At 66.8% G+C, this 19,707-nt stretch overlaps 2 protein-coding genes across 4 annotated transcripts; one reads left to right on the forward strand and one right to left on the reverse strand.

Annotated features, from left to right (window-relative positions):
* Positions 1-296: 296 nt before the first annotated feature.
* On the forward strand, positions 297-6,155 carry FLT3LG (fms related receptor tyrosine kinase 3 ligand). Of its 3 annotated transcripts, XM_071801146.1 has the most exons (7): positions 299-935; positions 1,033-1,134; positions 1,238-1,291; positions 2,760-2,903; positions 3,839-3,971; positions 4,730-4,885; positions 5,548-6,146. In XM_071801146.1, the coding sequence occupies exons 1-7, from the start codon at positions 906-908 to the stop codon at positions 6,105-6,107; spliced, it is 1,179 nt and encodes a 392-aa protein (XP_071657247.1). In that variant the 5' UTR covers positions 299-905; the 3' UTR covers positions 6,108-6,146. The 3 variants fall into 3 exon arrangements, with proteins under 3 accessions (XP_071657248.1, XP_071657249.1, XP_071657247.1); XM_071801147.1 differs by lacking the exon at positions 1,238-1,291 and having other exon boundaries at positions 297-935; positions 5,548-6,155; XM_071801148.1 differs by lacking the exons at positions 1,033-1,134; positions 1,238-1,291 and having other exon boundaries at positions 298-935; positions 5,548-6,151.
* Positions 6,156-6,250: 95 nt separating this feature from the next.
* On the reverse strand, positions 6,251-19,115 carry KASH5 (KASH domain containing 5). Its single transcript, XM_071801060.1, has 25 exons — positions 18,976-19,115; positions 18,796-18,863; positions 18,311-18,383; positions 18,067-18,191; positions 17,593-17,667; positions 17,102-17,206; positions 16,481-16,675; positions 16,108-16,191; positions 15,449-15,597; positions 15,231-15,300; positions 14,915-15,028; positions 14,762-14,830; positions 12,181-12,358; positions 11,006-11,067; positions 10,854-10,920; positions 9,927-10,064; positions 9,005-9,122; positions 8,879-8,929; positions 8,251-8,328; positions 8,083-8,139; positions 7,487-7,546; positions 7,308-7,372; positions 7,155-7,230; positions 6,840-6,922; positions 6,251-6,731 (listed from the first exon to the last, which is right to left on the reverse strand). Exons 1-25 carry the CDS (start codon positions 19,086-19,088, stop codon positions 6,521-6,523), a joined length of 2,484 nt encoding a protein of 827 aa, XP_071657161.1. The 5' UTR covers positions 19,089-19,115; the 3' UTR covers positions 6,251-6,520.
* Positions 19,116-19,707: the final 592 nt, after the last annotated feature.

Below are 19,707 nucleotides of genomic sequence, written 5' to 3' on the forward strand. Positions count from 1 at the left end.
GGGGGGGGGGTGGTCCCGGCGTTTTAGCCCCGCCCCCCCACGTGCCCGGACGCCTGGGTCCCTTCTTTGGCCTCGAGGCAGCTGGGGGAGGGAGCGGCGCGGGGGCGGAACCCGGACGCCTGGGTCCCCTCCCGAACGCCTGGGTCCCTGGGGGAGGGAGGAAGGGAGGGAGGCAGGGGGAGCCGGGACGCCTGGGTCCCTTTACGGGGTGAGGCGGCTACCGGACGCCTGGGTCCCCTCCTCGGGCGCCTGGGTCCATCGAGAAGCAGGCGGGGGGGGGGGGATAGGGCGGAGCCCGGACACCTGGGTCCCTGCGGGGTTGGGCGGGGAGGAAGGCTCCCGAACTCCTGGGTCCCTCCCTGAACTCCTGGGTCCCTCCCGAACTCCTGGGTCCCCTCCCGAACGCCTGGGTCCCTGAGGGAGGGATAGGGGAGCCGGGACGCCTGGGTCGGTTTGCGGGGTGGGGCGGCTCCCGAACGCCTGGGTCCCATCCTCGAACGCCTGGGTCCCCTTCCGGACTCCTGGGTCCATCGGGAAGCGGGAGGGGGAAGGCTCCCGAACGCCTGGGTCCCTAGGGGAGGGAGGGGAACACTGCCCGGGGAGCCGGGACGCCTGGGTCCCTTTGCGGGGTGGGGCGACTCCCGGACGCCTGGGTCCATCGGGCGGGGGGGGGGGGGACGGGTGGAGATTCCCGCACAGGGGCGGGGGGGGGCGGAGCCCGGACACCTGAGTCCCTGGAAGCGAGGGGGGTGTGGGAAGGCTCCCGAACGCCTGGGTCCCCTCCCCGAACGCCTGGGTCCCCTCCCCGGACGCGACTCCGGCGCCGCTTTCGCTTTCGGCGGCGGTTCCGGGGGGGGGTCCCGGGGGGGTCCCCGCTCTCTCCTCCTCCCCCCCCCGGTCCCACCATGGACCCCGCCCCCCCCGCCTCCTCTCTGGTAAGTGGGGACCCCCCCGCCCGCCCTCCCAGTCCGGTGCCCCCCCCCCCCCCCCCAGTGTCCCCCCGTGCCCCCCCCAGCCCGGTGCCCCCCCCAGGTTTCGCTGCTGCTGGTGCTGAGCGCGCCCCCCCCCGCCGGTTGCTGCTCGTTCCAGTTCAGCCCCGTCAGCAGCACCTTCCGCGCACACGTGGACGCGCTGGTGAGACCCCCCCCCCCCCCCCCAAATATATGCCCCCCCCCCCCCCAAAAAAAAAGTGCGGGACCTCCCCCAAATTTTGCCCCCCCCCCCCCCCGACCCCCAGGTTCCGTGGCTGCTCCAGGATTACCCGGTGCAGATGCCCAGCAACCTGGAGCGGGTGAGGGACCCCCCCGGGACCCCCCCAGGATGGGACCTGTGGGGGCTGCGCCCCCTGACCCGTGTGTGCCCCTATGTCCCCCCCCCATTTTCCCCCTATACCCCCCCCATGTTCCCCAATGTCCCCCGTATTTCCCCATGTCTCCCCATGTCCCCGGTGTCCCCCCAACATGTGTCCCCACATATCGTGTGTCCCCCACCCAGGACATGTTGTGTGGGGACCTGGGGGGCTGCACCCCCTGACCTGTGTCCCCCTATGTCCCCCATATCCCCCCCATGTCCCCATATTCTCCATATCCCCACGTCTCCCCCATGTCTCCCCCCATATCCCCGTGTCCCCCCATGTCCCCCATATCCCCCCCATGTCCCCATATCCCCCATGTCCCCCCTGACCCATGTCCCCCCATCTCCCCATGTCCCCCCATCTCCCCATGTTCCCCATATCCCCCATGTCCCCCCATATCCCCCTATATCCCCATGTCCCACCTGACCCATATCCCCCCATATTTCCCCATATCCCCCCCATGTCCCCATATCACCATGTCCCCCCATATGCCCACATGTCCCATGTCCCCATATCCCCCCACGCCCCCCCATGTCCCCATATCCCTATGTCCATGTCCCCCCATGTCCCCCCATATCCCCCCCATATCCCCATGTCCCCATATCCCCCCCATGTCTCCCCATATCCCCATGTCCCCCCATATCACCCCCACATCCCCCCCACATCCCCATGTCCCCCCATATCCCCCATATCCCCATGTCCCCCCCATGTCCCTATATCCCCCACATGTCCCCCCATGTCCCCCTGTCCCCCCATATCCCCCTGTCCCCCCATGTCCCTATATCCCCCCCATGTCCCCCCATATCCCCATGTCCCTCCATGTCCCCATATCCCCCATATCCCCCCCATGTTCCCCCATATCCCCATGTCCCCCCCATGTCCCTATATGCCCCCCATGTCCCCTCATATCCCCCCCATGTCCCCTCATATCCCCCATATCCCCATGTCCCCCCCATGTCCCCCCATATTCCCCCCATGTCCCCCCATATCCCCCATATCCCCCCCATGTCCCCATATCCCCATCTCCCCCTATGTCCCCCCATATCCCCGCTATGTCCCTATATCCCCATGTCCCCCATGTCCCCCCATATCCCCATATATCCCCCCATGTCCCCCCTATCCCCCATGTCCCCCCTATCCCCCATGTCCCCCCACATCCCCCATGTCCCCCATGTCCCCCCATCCCCCATGTCCCCCCCCATCCCCCATGTCCCCCCATGTCCCCCCACATCCCCCATGTCCCCCATGTCCCCCCACATCCCCCATGTCCCCCCATCCCCCATGTCCCCCCCCATCCCCCATGTCCCCCCATATCCCCATGTCCCCCCATATCCCCATGTCCCCCATGTCCCCCCATATCCCCATGTCCCCCCATTGTCCCCACATGTCCCCGTGTCCCCCCCAGGACGTGTCGTGCGGGGACCTGTGGGGGCTGCACTTCGGGCTGCGGGCGCTGCAGCACATGGGGGAGGTGGCGGGGGGGTCCCTGGCCCCCCGGGTTCAGCGCTTGGTCGCCCAGCTCAGCTTCGTCACAGACTGTCACATACAGGTGGGGGGGGGCGGCTTTGGGGGGGCCTGGGGGGGGTCTTGGGGAGGTTTGGGAGGGTCCAAGGTCATTCTGGGGGGGTCTTGGGGGGGTTTGGGAGGGTCCAAGGTCATTCTGGGGGGGTCTTGGGGGGGTTTGGGAGGGTCCAAGGTCATTCTGGGGGGGTCTTGGGGAGGTTTGGGAGGGTCCAAGGTCATTCTGGGGGGGTCTTGGGGGGGTTTGGGAGGGTCCAAGGTCATTCTGGGGGGGTCTCGGGGGGGCTTGGGAGGGTCCAAGGTCATTCTAGGGGGTTGTCAGGGGGGTTTGGGAGGGTTCAAGGTCATTCTGGGGGGGTCTCAGGGGGATTTGGGGGGTCCAAGGTAATTCGGGGGGGGGGGGGGCAGGGGGGTCCAAGGTATTTGGAGGGGGGTTGGGGGGCTGGGGATCCAGGGTAATTCTGGGGGGTCAGGGGGGATTTGGGGGGGGTCTCAAAGGGTTTTAAGGGGCTCTAGGACGGTCCAAAGTAATTTGGGGGAGGGGGTTCTGGGGGGGTCCCTGGGGGTTTTGGGGGCCTCAGGGGTTTTGGGGTGGTCTTTGTGGGTTTGGGGGGGGGTTTGGGGATTCTGGGGGTTTTGGGGATCCCAGGTGGGGTTTGGGGGTTCAGGGGGGATTGGGGGTCCCAGAGGGGGTCCCTGTGGGTTTGGGGGGGGCCTGGGGGGTTTGGGGCTTCTGGGGGTGTCCCTGTGGGCTTGGGGGAGTTTTGGGGGTTCTGGGGGAGTCCCTGTGGGTTTGGGGGGCTTTTAGGGGTTTGGGGGTCCCTGTGGGCTTGGGGGAGTTTTGGGGGTTCTGGGGGGGTCCCTGTGGGTTTGGGGAGGCTTGGGGGGTCCCTGTGGGTTTGGGGGGGGTTTGAGGGTCCCTGTGGGGTTTGGGGGGGCCGTGGTGACCCCCCCGTACCCCAGGACCCCCAGGGCTGCGTGCGGCTGCGCCCGGTGAACGTGTCGCGGGTGCTGGAGACGCTGGTGCAGCAGCTGGGGGGGCTGCGCCACCGACCCCCCCACTTCCCCACCTGTGCCCGCCTGCGCTGCCACACAGGTGACCCCCCCAGAGACCCCCCCGGACCCCCACCAGACACCCTGAGACCCCCCAATGGAGGGGAGACCCCCCCCCTCCCCCCCTGACCCTTCTATCACTCCCTGGCCCCATGAGACCCCCCCCCCCCCCAACAAAGTGAGGGGAGACCCCCCTGAACCCCCCCCCATGACCCCTAACCCCCCTTGACCCCCGGTGACCCCCAGACACCCTGAGACCTCCCTGACCCCCCCAATGAGGGGACACCCCCTGGACCCCCCCTGAACCACCATGACCCCCCTGGACCCCCCCAATTGAGGGGAGACCCCCTGAGCCCCTCATGACCCTGCTGGACCCCCTTGACACCCCACCCATGACCCCCCTGATACCCAGAGACCCCCCTGGCTCCCCCAATTGAGGGGACACCCCCCAGACCCCCCCCATGACCCCCCCTGACCGCCCCCAAGTGAAGGGAGACCCCTACCTGATCCCCCCCAATTGAGGGGTGACCCCCCCAATTGAGGGGAGACCCCATAACTCCCCTGAGACCCCCCCAATTGAGGAGAGACCCCTCTGACCCCCAAACCCCCCTGACCCCCCCAAGTGAAGGGAGACCCCCGCGGACCCCCCCATGACTCCCCCTGAACCTCCCCCCCACAATTGAGGGGTCCCCCCTCTGATCCCCACAATTTAGGGGAGACCCCCCTGACTCCCCATAGACCCCCTGAGACAACCCCCCCCCCAACTGAGGGGACCCCCCTGACCCCCCCGTTTCCCCACAGCCCCCCCTGTGAGCGCCCCTCCCCCCCCGCAGCGTTTGGGGGCTCCTCCCCCCCCCCTCGCCCCCCCCCCACGGGCTGCTGCTGCTGGGGGGGATCGGGGGGGCCCTGGGGGTCCTGGCGGCCGTGTGGGGCCTGAGGAGGCGCCTGCGAGCGCAGGTGGGAACTGGGGGGACTGGGAGCACTGGGGGGTACTGGGAGCACTGGGAGCAATGGGGGGGAGCTGGGGGGGGGGAACTGGGAGCACTGGGGGGGAACTGGTAGCAATGGGGGGCACTGGGAGCACTGGGGGGACACTGGGAGCAATGGGGGGTACTGGGGGGGAACTGGGATGGGGAACTGGGAGCAATGGAGGGAACTGGGGGAGGGTACGGGGAGCACTGGGTGGGGAACTGGGAGCACTGGGGAGGACACTGGGAGGAATGGGGGGTACTGGGGGGACACTGGGAGCAATGGAGGAAGTGGGGGGACTGGGGTGAAACTGGGGGTACTGGGAGCACTGGGGGGAACTGGGTGGGGGGAACTGGGAGCACTGAGTGGGGCACTGGGGGGACACTGGAAGCAATGAGGGGAACTAGGGGGGGAACTGGGAGCATTGAGGGGGGAACTGGGAGATTACTGGGAGCAATGGGGGGAACTGGGGCGGGGAGGAACTGGGAGCGCTGAGGGAGAACTGGGAGCACTGGGGGAGGACACTGGGAGCAATGGGGGGCACTGGGGGAGGAACTGGGAGCACTGGGAGGACCCAGGGACAGACTCAGGTCCGGGGGGGATGGGGCCACCCGGATGCCTGGGTCCTCATCCCACCCCCACCCCACCAGGCTGGCTGAGCTGCCGCAGGATCGGAGCCGTAGGACCCAACTGGTTTTTACTGGTTCTTACTGGGGGCTGTACCTGGCATGAACTGGACCAGACTGGAGCTGTGTTACCCAACTGGTCTTTACTGGTTCTTACTGGGGGCTGTAACTGGGATGAACTAGGCCAGACCGGAGCTGTGTTACCCCACTGGTGTACTGGTTGTTACTGGGGGGGCTGTAACTGGGCCAAACTGGTCTGTACTGGTGGTTACTGGGGGTCTGTAACTGGGATGAACTGGTCTGTACTGGCGGGCTGTACTGGGGTGAACTGGTCTGTACTGGTTCTCGCTGGAGGGGTGGTAACTGGGCTGAACTGGGGAGGCGGTAACTGGGCTGAACTGGTCTGTACTGGTTTGTACTGGGGGGTCTGTAACTGGGCTGAACTGGTCTGTACTGGTGGTAATTGGGTGGGCTGTAACTGGTCTGTACTGGTTGTTACTGGGGGGGCTGTAACTGGTCTGTACTGGTGGTTACTGGTGGTTACTGGGGGGGGCTGTAACTGGTCTGTACTGGGGGGCCTGTAACTGGGCTGAGCTGGTCTGTACTGGTGGTTACTGGGGGGGGCTGTAACTGGTCTGTACTGGTGGTTACTGGGGGGGTGGTAACTGAGCTGAACTGGTCTGTACTGGTGGTTACTGGGGGGCTGTAACTGGTCTGTACTGGGGGGCCTGTAACTGGCCTGAACTGGTCTGTACTGGTGGTTACTGGGGGGCGCTGTAACTGGTCTGTACTGGTGGTTACTGGGGGGCTGTAACTGGTCCATATTGCTGGTTACTGGGGGCTGTAACTGGGCTGAACTAGTCTGTACTGGTGGTTACTGGGGGGGTGGTAACTGAGCTGAACTGGTCTGTACTAGTCGTTACTGGGGGGCTGTAACTGGTCTGTACTGGTAGTTACTGGGGGGCTGTAACTGGGCTGAACTGGTCTGTACTGGTGGTTACTGGGGGGGCGCCCTGCGGGGGCCGGGCCGGGGGGGCAGGAGGCAGAGCAGGGACAGGGACAGGAGCAGCAGCAGGGACAGCAGGGACAGCACTGGGGACACTGGGGACACTGGGGATGGGGACGGTGGCCCTGGGGGTGGTGGCAGTGCCAGCAGCGCCCTCGGGGACGGTGACAGCAGCCGCGGGGATGGTGACAGTGCCAGGGGCCTGTGGGGGGACAGAGGGGACAGGAGCTGTGGGGACAGAGGGGACAAAGGGGACAGGGGGGACAGGAGCCATGGGGACAGGAGCTGTGGGGTGGAGCTGCCATCCTACCTGTGCCTGTCCCCTGCTGTCCCCTCCATGTCTCCTGCTGTCCCCTCTCTGTCCCCCACACTGTCCCCTGTCCCTGGCTGGAGCTGCGGGGAGGGGTTGCCAGGAGTGTCCCCCTGTCCCCATGTCCCCTTGTCCCCACATCCCCATACTCCCTGTCCCCATATCCCCCTGTCCCCCCTTGTCCCCATGTCCGCATGTCCCCTTGTCCCCACATCCCCATATCCCCCTTGTCCCCATGTTCCCCCTGTCCCTCCCTGTCCCCCTGTCCCTTGTCCCCTGTCCCATGTCCCCCCGTCCCTGTCCGTGTCCCCTCACCCCACACTCCTCGATCTCATCCCCCAACGGCTGCCCCAGGACGTTGTCACCTTTCCCGGGGGGGCCCCAGGGCCGCCTGTGTGAGGAACAGGAGCTTGAGGGGGGGGCACAATGTCCCCAGGTGTCCCCCATGTCCCCCATGTCCCCACTCACGTGTCCCATTTGTCCCTCATCTGTCCCAGCTGCTGCTGGAGCCGCGTCGTCTGCAGCCGCAGCTCCTGGGGGGGGAACACAGGGTTGGGGGGGGTGTCACCCCTTGTCACCCCCTGTGTCACCCCCCCATGTCACCCCATGGCCGGGGGGGTTGTGGGGAGCAGGGGACCCCCCCGTACCTGCAGCCCCTGCTCGTGCTCACCCAACTGGGTCCTCAGCTCCTGCTCACGCTGGGTGGCCTAGAGGGGTCAGGGGGGGTCTTGGGGGAGTTCATGGGAATCTGGGGGGGTCAGAGGGGTCTTGGGGGGGTCACGGGAGTCTTGGGGGGGTCATGGGGGTCTGGAGGGGTCAGAGCAGTTTAAGGGGAGTCTCGGGGGGGTCAGGGGGTGTCAGAGGGGTCTGGGGGGATCATGGGGGGCTGGGGAGGGTCAGGGGGGTCTGGGTTTGGTCAGAGGGGTCTGGGGGGATCATGGGGGGCTGGGGAGGGTCGGGGGAGGTCTGGGGTTGTTCGGGGGGGTCACAGGGGTCAGGGGAGGTCAGAGGGATTGGGAGGAGGTCCGAGGGGTCATGGGGGTCTGGAGGGGTCAGAGGGGCCTTGGGGGGTCATGGGGGGTTCAAGGGGAGTCTGGGGGGCTCAGAGGGGTCTGGGGGGATCAGAGGGGCCTTGGGGGGTCTCAGGGGGCTCTCCCCTCAATTGGTGGGGGTCTCAGGGGGTCCGGGGGAGTTGGGGGAAGGTCTCCCCTCAATTGGGGTGACCCCCCCATCCCACGCTCACCTGTGCCAGCCCCAGGTCATGTGCTGAGAGCTGCGCGGAGCAGGAACCGAGCTGGGCCTGGGGGGACACAGAGGGGACGGGGGGGGACATGGGGACACAGGGGGGGTCACCGGTGTCCCCAGGGGGTGCGGGGGGGTCGGGCCCCCCTCGTTAAGGAGCCGCGCTCACCTGCAGCCCGGTCAGCTCGGCCGCCAGCGCCCGCACCTGCGGCCGCAGCTGCTGCCCCTCGGCCACCAGCCGCTGGCTCTGGGACAGACGGACACGGTGACACTGGCCCCTGTGTCACCCCCATGTCACCCCCTGGGTCACCCCCTGGGTCACCTTCTGTCCCCCATGTCACTGCCTATGTCACCCCCTGGGTCACCCCATGTCACCCCCTGGGTCACCTCCTGCCCCTCGGCCACCAGCCGCTGGCTCTGGGACAGGCAGACGGACACGGTGACACTGGCCCCTGTGTCACCCCCATGTCACCCCCTGGGTCACCCCCTGGCTCACCTCCTGTCCTCCATGTCACCCCCTGTGTCACCCCCTGCCCCTGTGTCACCCCATGTCACCCCCCATGTCACCCCCTGGGTCACCTCCTGCCCCTCGGCCACCAGACACTGGTTCTGGGGACAGATGGGGGACACGGTGACACTGGCCCCTGGTCACCCCCTGTCCCCAGCATCACCCCTGTCCCCTGTGTCACCCTGTGTCCCCCCCATGTCACCCCCTGTGTCCCTCTCTGTCCCCAATGTCAACCCCACTGCCCCCGCAGTGTCCCCTCTGTCCCCCAGTGTCCCCATTGTCCCCTCACCTCCTCCTGCAGCTCATCCACCCGCCCCTGCAGGTTCTGCTGCTCCTTCTCCTGGTGGGGGGACACCAGGTGGGGTCACCATGCTCAGGGGTGTCCCCATGTCCCCGTGTCCCCATGTCCCCTCACCAGGTGTCGCAGGTGTCCCCGCAGCTCCTGCTCCTGCTCCTGCAGCCCCTTGACCACGGCCCTGAGCTCCTGCAGCTCCTCGGAGGTGACACGGGCCAGGGACAGCGCCTGCTGGCTGCTGGGGATAGGGACAGTGTCACCAGAGTCACCCCGTGTCCCCCCATGTCACTCCGTGTCCCCTCCGGCCAGGGATAGCACCTGCTGGCTGCTGGGGACAGGGACAGCATCACCAGAGTCACCCTGTGTCACCCTGTGTCCCCTCGGGCACAGGACAGGGCCTGGTGGCTGCTGGGGACAGTGACACCATGTCCCCGTGTCCCTCACCCCTGTGTCCCCATGGCCCCTGTCCCTCACCCTCTGAGCTGTCCCCATATTCCCTGTGCCCTCGTCCCCTGTCCCCCTGTCCCATGTCCCCCTGTCCCATGTCCCCCTGTCCCATGTCCCCCTGTCTCATGTTCCCATGTCCATGTCCCCATGTCCCATGTCCCTCACCCCCTGACCTGTCCATGTCCCCCTGTTCCCATGTCCCCCTGTCCCCATATCCTATGTCCCCCTGTCCCCATATCCTCATGTCCCCCAGTTCCCACATCCCCCTGTCCCATGTCCCCCTGTCTCATGTTCCCATGTCCCTGTCCCCATGTCCCCATGTCCCTCACCCCCGGAGGCGTCCCCTGTCCCCATGTTCCCATGTCCCTGTCCCCATGTCCCCCGTCCCTCACCCCCGCAAGTGTCCCCATGTCCCCTGTCCCTCACCCCCAGAGGTGTCCCCATGTCACCACGTCCCGATGTCCCTGTCCCCTGTCCCTCACCCTCACAGGTGTCCCCTATCCCTCACCCCCGCAGGTGTCCCCATGTCCCTGTCCCCTGTCCCTCACCCCCAGAGGTGTCCCCTGTCCCCATGTCCCTGTCCCCTGTCCCTCACCCGCGCAGGTGTCCCCGCAGCCGCTGTGTCTCGTGCTCCAGCCTGGCGTTGGTCTCCTCGGCCGCCTCCAGCTCCCGCTGCAGCTTCTGGTTGCGCTCGGCCAAGCGCTCGGCGCGGCTGCGCAGCCCCGCGGCCTCGCTGCACACGGACAGACGGACGGACAGACGGGGACATGGGGACAGGGACAGGTCAGGGGGTGAGGGACAGGGGACATGGGACAGGGACAGGTCAGGGGGTGAGGGACATGGAGACGGTGGGACAAGTAAGGAGGTGAGGGACTAGGGACATGGGACAGGGACAAGTCAGGGGGTGAGGGACAGGGGACATGGGACAGGGGATGGGGGACAGGAACAAGGGACATGGGACAGGGACAGGTCAGGGGGTGAAGGACAGGGGACATGGGGACAGGGGACATGGGACATGGGACAGCTCGCGGGGTGAGGGACATGGGGATAGGGACAGCTCAGGGGGTGAGGGACAAGGGACATGGGACAGGGAAGTGGGACGTGAGGACAAGGTGAGAGGGACAGGATGACAGGGACAGCTAAGGGGGTGAGGGACATGAGGACAGGGGCAGGGACAGGGTGACAGGGACGGGTCAGGGGATGAGGGGACATGGGGACAGGGATAGGCCAGGGGGTGAGGGACAAGGGACATGGGGACAAGGGACATGGGGACAGTGTGACAGGAACAAGTCAGGGGGTGAGGGACATGGGGACATGGGTAAGGGGACATGGGACAGCTCAGAGGGTGAGGGACAGAGGCCATGGGGACACAGGGGTGAGGGACACAGGGACATGGTGTCCCTGTCCCCAGCAGCCACCAGGCCGTGGCTGTGGCCCGAGGGGACACAGGGTGACACGGGGTGACTCTGGTGCCACCCGCTGTCCCCACGTGTCCCCTCCCGTGTCCCCTCCCAGCACTCACGCGCTGGCTGCGTCGTCGCTGTCACCGTCACCCTCGGGCTGCGCGGTGGCCGTGCGTCCTTCGCCGGCTGTGGGACGGACACAGGGGGGTTGGCGTCTGTCTGTCTGTCTGTGTGTGAGTCTGTGTGTCCGTCCATCCGGCGTGTCACCCACCTGCCAGCGCCAGGCCCAGGTCACCGGCCGCCACGTCGCGCTCCTCGGTGAGGCCACAGCCGCTGGGGACGGGACGGGGGTTGTGACACGGGAACCGTGGTGTTCCCATTGTCACCCAGCTGGCCCTGGTCCCTCGTCACCCGGACCCCCAGTACTGACCTGTCCCCCTATCCTATTCCTTGTCCCTGTCCTTCTGTCCCCCTTGTCCCTGTCCCCATGTCCCTGTCCCCCTGTCCTATCCCTTGTCCCTGTCCTCCCTGTCCCCCCCATCCCTGTCTCCCCTGTCCCCCTCGTCCCTGTCCCCCTGTCCTATCCCCTGTCGATGTCCCCCTTGTCCCTGTTCCCATGTCCCCCTTGTCCCTGTCCCTCTGTCCTGTTCCTGTCCCCCTGTCCCTGTTCCTCTGTCCTATCCCCTTGTCCCTGTCCCCCCGTCCCTGTCTCCCGTCCCTCTCATCCCTGTCCTATTCCCTGTCCATGTCCCCCTTGTCCCTGTTCCCATGTCCCACTTGTCCCTGTCCCTCTGTCCTGTCCTTGTCCCCCTGTCCTTGTCCCCCTGTCCTGTCCCTGTTGTCCTGTCCTGTCCCTGTCCCCCTGTCCCCCTGTCTGTCCCACTGTCTGTCCACCTGTCCGTCCTGCATGCCGTGATCCATTCCCTCATGACGTCCCTGAACCATGGCCAGTCCAGCCCTGTCCCCCTGTCTGTCCTGTCCCCCTGTCCTGTCCCACCTGTCCATCCTGCATGCCGCAATCCACTGGCTCATGACGTCCCTGAACCGTGGCCAGTCCAGCCCTGTCCCCCTGTCTGTCCTGTCCCCCTGTCTGTCCACCTGTCCGTCCCGCAGGCCGCGATCCATTCCCTCATGACGTCCGTGAACCATGGCCAGTCCAGCCCTGTCCCCCTGTCCTGTCCCCCCGTCTGTCCCCTGTCTGTCCACCTGTCCGTCCTGCAGGCCGCGATCCATTCCCTCATGACCTCCCTGAACCGTGGCCAGTCCAGCCCTGTCCCCCCGTCTGTCCCCCCGTCTGTCCCCCCGTCTGTCCCCCCGTCTGTCCACCTGTCTGTCCACCTGTCCGTCCCGCAGGCCGCGATCCATTCCCTCATGACATCCCTGAACCATGGCCAGTCCAGCCCTGTCCCCCTGTCCTGTCCCCCCGTCTGTCCCCTGTCTGTCCACCTGTCCGTCCTGCATGCCGCAATCCACTGGCTCATGACGTCCCTGAACCGTGGCCAGTCCAGCGCAGCCCCGGTGGCCGCGGGGTCCAGCATGCGGAGCAGCCCCCGCAGCTGCGCCGCCTCGCGCTGCCCGGTGAGCGCCCGCAGGTACCGGACCACGCGCTGGGCTGGCACCGTGCCTGGGGACAACAGGGGACAACAGGGGACATCAGGGACTGAACCACGCGCTGGGCCGGGACCGTGCCTGGGGACAACAGGGGACAACAGGGGACATCAGGGACTGAACCACGCGCTGGGCCGGGACCGTGCCTGGGGACAACGGGGGACATCAGGGGACCGAACCACACGGTGCGCTGGGACCACCCCTGGGGACAATGGGGGACATCAGGGACTGAACCATGCGGTGCGCTGGGACCATGCCTGGGGACAACAGGGGACATCAGGGATCGAACCACCCGGTGTGCTGGGACCACCCCTGGGGACAACAGGGGACATCAGGGACTGAACCATGCGCTGGGCTGGGACTGTGCCTGGGGACAACAGGGGACATCGGGGGACATCAGGGACCGAACCACCCGGTGTGCTGGGACCACCCCTGGGGACAACGGGGGACATCAGGGACTGAACCATGCGCTGGGCTGGGACTGTGCCTGGGGACAACAGGGGACATCAGGGGACATCAGGGACTGAACCACGCACTGGGCTGGGACCACCCCTGGGGACAACGGGGGACATCAGGGGACATCAGGGGACAACAGGGGACATCAGGAACCGAACCACGCGGTGCGCTGGGACCACCCCTGGGGACAACGGGGGACATCAGGGACCGAACCATGCGGTGCGCTGGGACCACCCCTGGGGACAATGGGGGACATCAGGGACCGAACCACGCACTGCACTGGGACCACCCCTGGGGACAACAGGGGACATCGGGGGACATCAGGGACTGAACCACGCACTGGGCTGGGACCACCCCTGGGGACAACGGGGGACATCAGGGGACATCAGGGGACAACAGGGGACATCAGGAACCGAACCACGCGGTGCGCTGGGACCACCCCTGGGGACAACGGGGGACATCAGGGACCGAACCATGCGGTGCGCTGGGACCACCCCTGGGGACAATGGGGGACATCAGGGACCGAACCACGCACTGCACTGGGACCACCCCTGGGGACAACAGGGGACATCGGGGGACATCAGGGACTGAACCACGTGCTGGGCTGGGACCACCCCTGGGGACAACAGGGGACATCAGGGGACAACAGGGGACATCAGGGGACAACAGGGGACATCAGGAACCGAACCACGTGGTGCGCTGGGACCACCCCTGGGGACAATGGGGGACATCAGGGACCGAACCACGCGGTGCGCTGGGACCACCCCTGGGGACAACAGGGGACACCGCAGGGGACACCACCATGGACACCCCATCAGGTACCGAACCATGTGCCGGGTGGGGAACAAACCGGGTGGGTCAGGATGTGGGGGACCCATGGACACCCCTATGGTCACCCTGTCCCTATAGGGGGGTCAGGGGGTGCCTGGTGACGCCCAAAGTCACCCTGTCCCTATAGGGGGTTCAGGGGATGGTTGAGGACCCCCATGGTCACTCTGTCCCTTTTGGGGGGTCAGGATGTGGTTGGGGAAACCCCCATAGTCACCCTGTCCCTATGGGGGGTCAAGATGTGCCTGGTGACCCCCCCATGGTCACCCTGTCCCTTTTGGGGGTCAGAATGTGGTTGGGCATCCCCATGGTCACCCCTTCCATATGGGGGGTCAGGAGGTGCCTGGGGACCCCAATAGTCACCTTGTCCCTCATGGTGACCCCCCCATCATCATCCTGTCCCTATAGGGGGGTCAGGGGGTGCCTGGGGACCCCCCCATGGTCAGTCTGTCCCTTTTGGGGGTCAGGATGTGGTTGGGGACCCTCATGGCCACCCTGTGTCTGTGGGGGGGTCAGGGGTTGCCTGGGGACCCCCATGGTCACCCCATCCCTATGGGGAGGTCAGGGGGTGCCTGGGGACCCCCCCATGGTCAGTCTGTCCCTTTTGGGGGTCAGGATGTGGTTGGGGACCCCCATGGCCACCCTGTGTCTGTGGGGGGGTCAGGGGGTGCCTGGGATCCCCCCAAAGTCACCCCATCCCTATGGGGGGGTCAGGGGGTGCCTGGTGACCCCCTATAGTCACCCTGTCCCTATGGGGGGGTCATGATGTGGTTGGGCACCCCCATGGCCACCCTGTGTCTGTGGGGAGGTCAGGGAGTGGCTGGGGTCCCCCCAAAGTCACCCCATCCCTATAGGGGGGTCAGGGGGTGCCTGGTGACCCCCCCATGGTCAGTCTGTCCCTTTTGGGGGTCAGGATGTGGTTGGGGACCCCCATGGTCACCCTGTCCCTACGGGAGGGGTCAGGGGATGCCTGGTGACCCTCCATAGTCACCCTGTCCCTATGGGGGGGTCACGATGTGGTTGGGGACCCCCATGGCCACTCTGTCCCTATGGGGGGGGTCGGGGGTAGTTGGGGACCCCCATGGTCACCCTGTGTCCGTGGGGGGGTCAGGGGGTGCCTGGGCCCCCCCAGTACCTGTTTGCTGGGGGTCGCAGGCAGCGAAGGTGCAGCTGAGCACAAACTCCTCGGTGGAGCCGCCCTGGGCTGGGGACAGTTTGGGGGTCACGGGGACAGTTTGGGGGTGACGGGAGGGTCCCTCATTCAACCCCCCCCACACCCGGTACCCACTGGGGGACGGCGGCTGTGGGGCCTCGGCCCCCTCGGGACTGTGGGGCTGCTGGGTGGACATGGGGGACACGGGGGGAGGGGACACGGGGGGATATGGAGGGGATACGGGGGTCACTGGGGAGACGGGGGGGATATGGGGGGACAGGGGGGGTCACGGGGGACACGGGGGGACCCGACGGGCCGCGGTCTCCTCACAGCGCCAGGGGGCGTGGCCGGCGGGAACGCTTCCCGCCCAAAACGGAAAAAAGGGGCGGGGCCAGGCGCGGGTCGTTCTCACCCAGAGAGGCGGAGGAAAGGGGCGGGGCCTGTCACGAACCATTCCCGTCCAGGGGAGGAGAAAAGAGGCGGGGAAAGGGGCGTGGCCTAGCGCGAGCCGCTCCCGCCTCCTATAAAAAGGGGCGGGGCGAGCGCCGCCTCACGCAGACGGAGGGGTCGGGGGCGGCGGGGCGCCGTCAGCGTCCCGCTCCGGTCAGTGTCCCCGTCCCGCTCCCGTCAGTGTCCCCATCCCAGTCCCGTCCCGGTTCGTGTTCCAGCCGCGTTTATTTCCCGGCAGCCACGGGAGATCAGACACTCGGGCCCCGGGTCCCCCCCGGCCCGTTCCCCCCTCACAGCCCCCGCAGCAGCTTCTCGTAGTCGGGGTCCAGGTTCCTGACCAGGAACATCGACACCAGCAGCAGGACCAGCTGGGGGACACGGTGAGACACGGGCCCGCACCCCCCACGGCCCCTCCAACCCTCACATAGACCCCCAGAGCCTCTCAAACCCCCTTCACGGCCCCCCAAATACCCCAGCCCAGCCAACCCCCCCATAGACCCCCATGGCCCCCTAAATCCCCTATAGCCTCCTAAAACCCCCATAGCCCCCCAGCCCCCCGTGTTCTCCCAAATCCCCTATAGCCCCCTCAAACCCTCAATAGACCCCCCAAATCCCCCATAGCCCCTCATACACCCCCATAGCCTCCCCAAATCCCCTATAGCCTCCCAATCCCCCCACAGACCCCTGTAGCCCCCACAACCCCTCCCATGGCCCCCCAATTCCCCTATAGTTCCCCCAACCCCTGCATGGACCCCCAAATCCCCTGTAGCCCCACAACCCCTCCCCCCCCCGTTCCCCAAATCCCCCCAGGGACCCCCATAGTCCCCCCAGCCCCAGGGGGACCCCCAAATCCCCCAATTTCCCCCATGTCCCCCCACCTCCATGAGGCCGATCCCCACACTGGCCCCCACCACGGTCACCAGGTTCTCGGCCAACCAGACCTGGACCCCTCCTGCACAGCCCTGGGGACAATGACAATGACAATGACCCCCATGTGTCACCCTGGGGGGACAGTGACAATGGGGTGACATTGACAATGACCCCCCCAACCCCCATGTGTCACCCTGGGGGGGACAGTGACAATGGGGTGACAGTGACCCCCTCCCCGACCCCCATGTGTCACCCTGGGGGGAGTCAGTGACCCCCCCCCGACCCCCCCCCAGCCACCCAAGTCCCACCCTGGGGGTCCCCAACACCCCCCAGCCCCCCAAGTCTCCCCCAGGGGGTCCCCTCAGCCCCCCCAAGTCTCACCCTGCTGAAGGCGTCCATGGGGGCAGCCGTGGGGCAGCGGCCGTGGGGCAGCAGTGGGGAGGCCCCGTGGGTGATGTTGCGGGGGGGCAGGCAGGAGCAGGCGATGCCCCCCACATTGTGCCCCCCATTGTCCCCCACATTGTCCCCCCCCATGCTGTTCCAGTCCTGGGGTCCGTTCCAGCCGCAGCAGCGGAGCTGGGGGGGTTAATTTGGGGATCAATGGGGGGGCCATGAAGTGGGGGGGACAGTGACAGCCCCCCCATAGACCCCCATAGACCCCAATACCCTCCATAGCCCCCCAAATCCCCCCAGGTCACCCTAAATCCCCTAGCCCCCCCAACTCTCCATAGACCCCCATAGCTCCCCACCCCCCCATGGCACCCCAAATCCTCTATAGCCCCCCCAAACTCCCATAGACCCCCATAGCCCCCCCAACTCCCCTATGTCACCCCAAATCCCCTATAGCCCCCGCAGTCCCCCCACAGACCCCCCCAACCCCCCCATGATCCCCCAAACCCCCCATAAACCCCCACAGCCCCCTCAACCCTCCCATACCCCACATAGCTCCCCCAACCCCCCATAGACCCCCATAGCCCCTGCAAACCCCCCTGGGGGTGTCACCTGCTGCTGGACGGCGTCCCAGGTCTCCTGGGGGGCCCCGAGCGGCCCCCCCAGCGGGTACCCCTGGATCAGCTCCTGCACGTACGTGGCCACCGCGCTGCCCAACTGGGGGGACAGCGGGGGCACCCCGGGGATGGGGGTCACCACTGTGTCACCCAGTGTCCCCCATGTCCCCCTGTGTCCCTCCTTGTCCCTCCTTGTCTCCCCATGTCCCATTGTACCCCCATATCCCCCTTGTCCCCCCATGCCCCCATACATATCCCCATGTCCCCCCTTGTCCCCCCTTGTCCCTCCATGTCCCCATGTCCTCCATATCGCCCCATAGCCTCCTTGTCCCCCCATGTCCCCATATCCCCCATGTCTCCACGTCCCCTCGTGTCCCCCAGTGTCCCCAATGTCCCCGTGTCCCCAATGTCCCTGTGTCCCCCCATGTCCCACATATCCCCCCGTGTCCCCCCATATGTCCCCAATGTCCCTGTGTCCCCACTCACCCTCACTCTCTGTGTATAAACCACGACCCCCAGCGTGATCTGGGCAGCAAAGAGCAGCAGCAGGACCCCGAAATACTGAGGGGGGGGGGGAGAGGAACATGAGGGTCACCCCCCCTCAGCCCCTCAACCCCCAAACCCTCAACCCCCCAACCCCCAAATACCCCAAACCCTCAGCCCCCCAACCCACAAACACCAAAACCCCGACCCCCCCAAACTCTCACCCCCAAACACCCCAAACCCTCAGCGCCCCAACCCACAAACACCAAAACTCCGACCCCCCCAAACCCTCAGCCCCCAAACACCCCAAACCTTCAGCTCCCCAACCTCTGGCCCCCCAAGCCCTCAGCCCCCCAACCCCTAAACACCAAAACCCTGACCCCCCCAAACCCTCACCCCCAAACCCTCAGCCCCCCAAACCCTCAGACCCCAACCTCCTGCCCCCCCAGCCCCCCAACTCCCCCCCCATCCCCTCACCACCAGCAGCAGCGCCCGGACCCCCCTGAGGGCCCCCAGGCCCCCCAGGAACCCCAAAACCATCATCGCCGTCCCCCCTGCTGCCAGCACATAGGTCCAGATGCGCAGCCCGGACACCGGCGACCCTGGGGGCACACGGGGGGGTCACCCAGGGCTCAGGGGTCACCCATGGGTGGGAGTGACCCCCCCGGCTCGGGGTCCCCCACGATTTGGGGTCCCCCATAATTTGGGGGGGGTCCTATACCCAGTGTGGCGGCGAAACTTTGCCGGTCGAACAGGACCCAGAGGCCGAAGCTGAGGAGGAGGATGCCCAGGGCCTGGGGGGGCGGGGGGGTCAGTGGGACCCCAAACAGCCCCCCCAAAAACAGAGCTGGACCCCAGCCCCCCCCCGTACCCCCAATGTCACCCTATGTCCCCCATGTCTCCCCCTTCCTCTTTTCCCCCAATGTTCCCCCCATGTCATCCTCATTTCCCCCCCATGTCCCCTCATTCCCCCCATGTCCCCCCATTTCCCCTCATGTCACCCCCATTTTCCCCCGTGTCCCCCCGTGTCACCTCCATATCCCCCCAGCCCCCCATGTTCCCCCCATTCCCCCCCATGTCACACCCATTTCCCCCCCGTGTTACCCCGTGTCACCCCATGTCCCCCCATATCCCCCCACCCCCCAAGTGCCCCCCAGCCCCCCATTTCCTCCCCATTTCCCCCCAGCCCCCCATTTCCCCCCTCACAAAGCAGAAGAGGTTGAACAGGAACAGGAAGCTCCTGGCGCAGCCCAGGCAGCTTTTGGGGTTCATGTCTGCACTGCGGGGGGGTACACGGGGTTAGGACCCCCCCAGGGGCCCCATCCTGCCCCCCCACTTCCTCCCACCCCTCCCCAGCACCCCGGGCCCCCCCCGGTTCCCCAGCACCTGCGGTTGCGTCTGTGGGGCAGGAAGCGCTGCGGGGGGAAGCGGAAGCTCCGCGGGGACGCGTCACCGGGGGCTGGTGACGATGGTGCCCCCGCCCCGGATTTTGGGAACATTTGGGGACATTTGATGTCCCCGGTGCCCCCCCAGTGTACCCCCAACCCCCCCCGTCTCCCTAAACCACCTCGTGACCCCCAAGACCCCTTATGTCCGCCCGAACCCCCTTGTGTCCCCACCTTCTGTGTCCCTCTGACCCCCACATGTCCCCCCGACCCTCCCTGTGTCCCCCTAAATCTCCTGTGTCCCCTCTCACCCCCAAGACCCCCCCATGTCTCCCCTTACCCCCCATGTCCCCCTAAACCTCCTGTGTCCCCCTAACCCCTCTGTATCCCCCCTGACCCCGCCATGTCCCACTAAATCCCCCTGTCCCCTGAGACCCCCCCCGTGTCCCCTTAAACCTCCTGTGTCCCCCCTGACTCTCAAGACCCCCCCATGTCCCCCCGACCCCCCCCGTGTCCCCCTAAACCCCCTGTGTCCCCCCCGACCCCCCCGTGTGTCCCCCTAAACCCCCCGTGTCCCCTGAGATCCCCCCACGGGAGAAGCACGGCGAGGCGCTCCGCTCTCCCATTGGCCGCACACCGAGTCGCTCCGCTCTCCCATTGGCCGCACGCCGAGTCGCTCCGTTCTCCCATTGGCAGCGCTGCCCACAGGTGGGAGAAGCGCCCATTGGTCCTG

Source organism: Patagioenas fasciata, chromosome 35, assembly GCF_037038585.1.
Source record: "Patagioenas fasciata isolate bPatFas1 chromosome 35, bPatFas1.hap1, whole genome shotgun sequence".
In the NCBI taxonomy this organism is placed as follows: Eukaryota; Metazoa; Chordata; class Aves; order Columbiformes; family Columbidae; genus Patagioenas; species Patagioenas fasciata.

Coding starts and splice junctions, on each gene's coding strand:
- FLT3LG (XM_071801146.1), top strand. CDS start 906: ATGGACCCCGCCCCCCCCGCCTCCTCTCTG. Junction 1,292..2,759: donor TGCCCAGCAACCTGGAGCGG/GTGAGGGACCCC, acceptor TGTCCCCCCCAG/GACGTGTCGTGCGGGGACCT. Junction 3,972..4,729: donor CCGCCTGCGCTGCCACACAG/GTGACCCCCCCA, acceptor GTTTCCCCACAG/CCCCCCCTGTGAGCGCCCCT.
- KASH5 (XM_071801060.1), bottom strand. CDS start 19,088: ATGTTCCCAAAATCCGGGGCGGGGGCACCATCGTCACCAGCCCCCGGT. Junction 17,207..17,592: donor TTTATACACAGAGAGTGAGG/GTGAGTGGGGAC, acceptor CTGTCCCCCCAG/TTGGGCAGCGCGGTGGCCAC. Junction 7,547..8,082: donor ATGACCTGGGGCTGGCACAG/GTGAGCGTGGGA, acceptor TGACCCCTCTAG/GCCACCCAGCGTGAGCAGGA.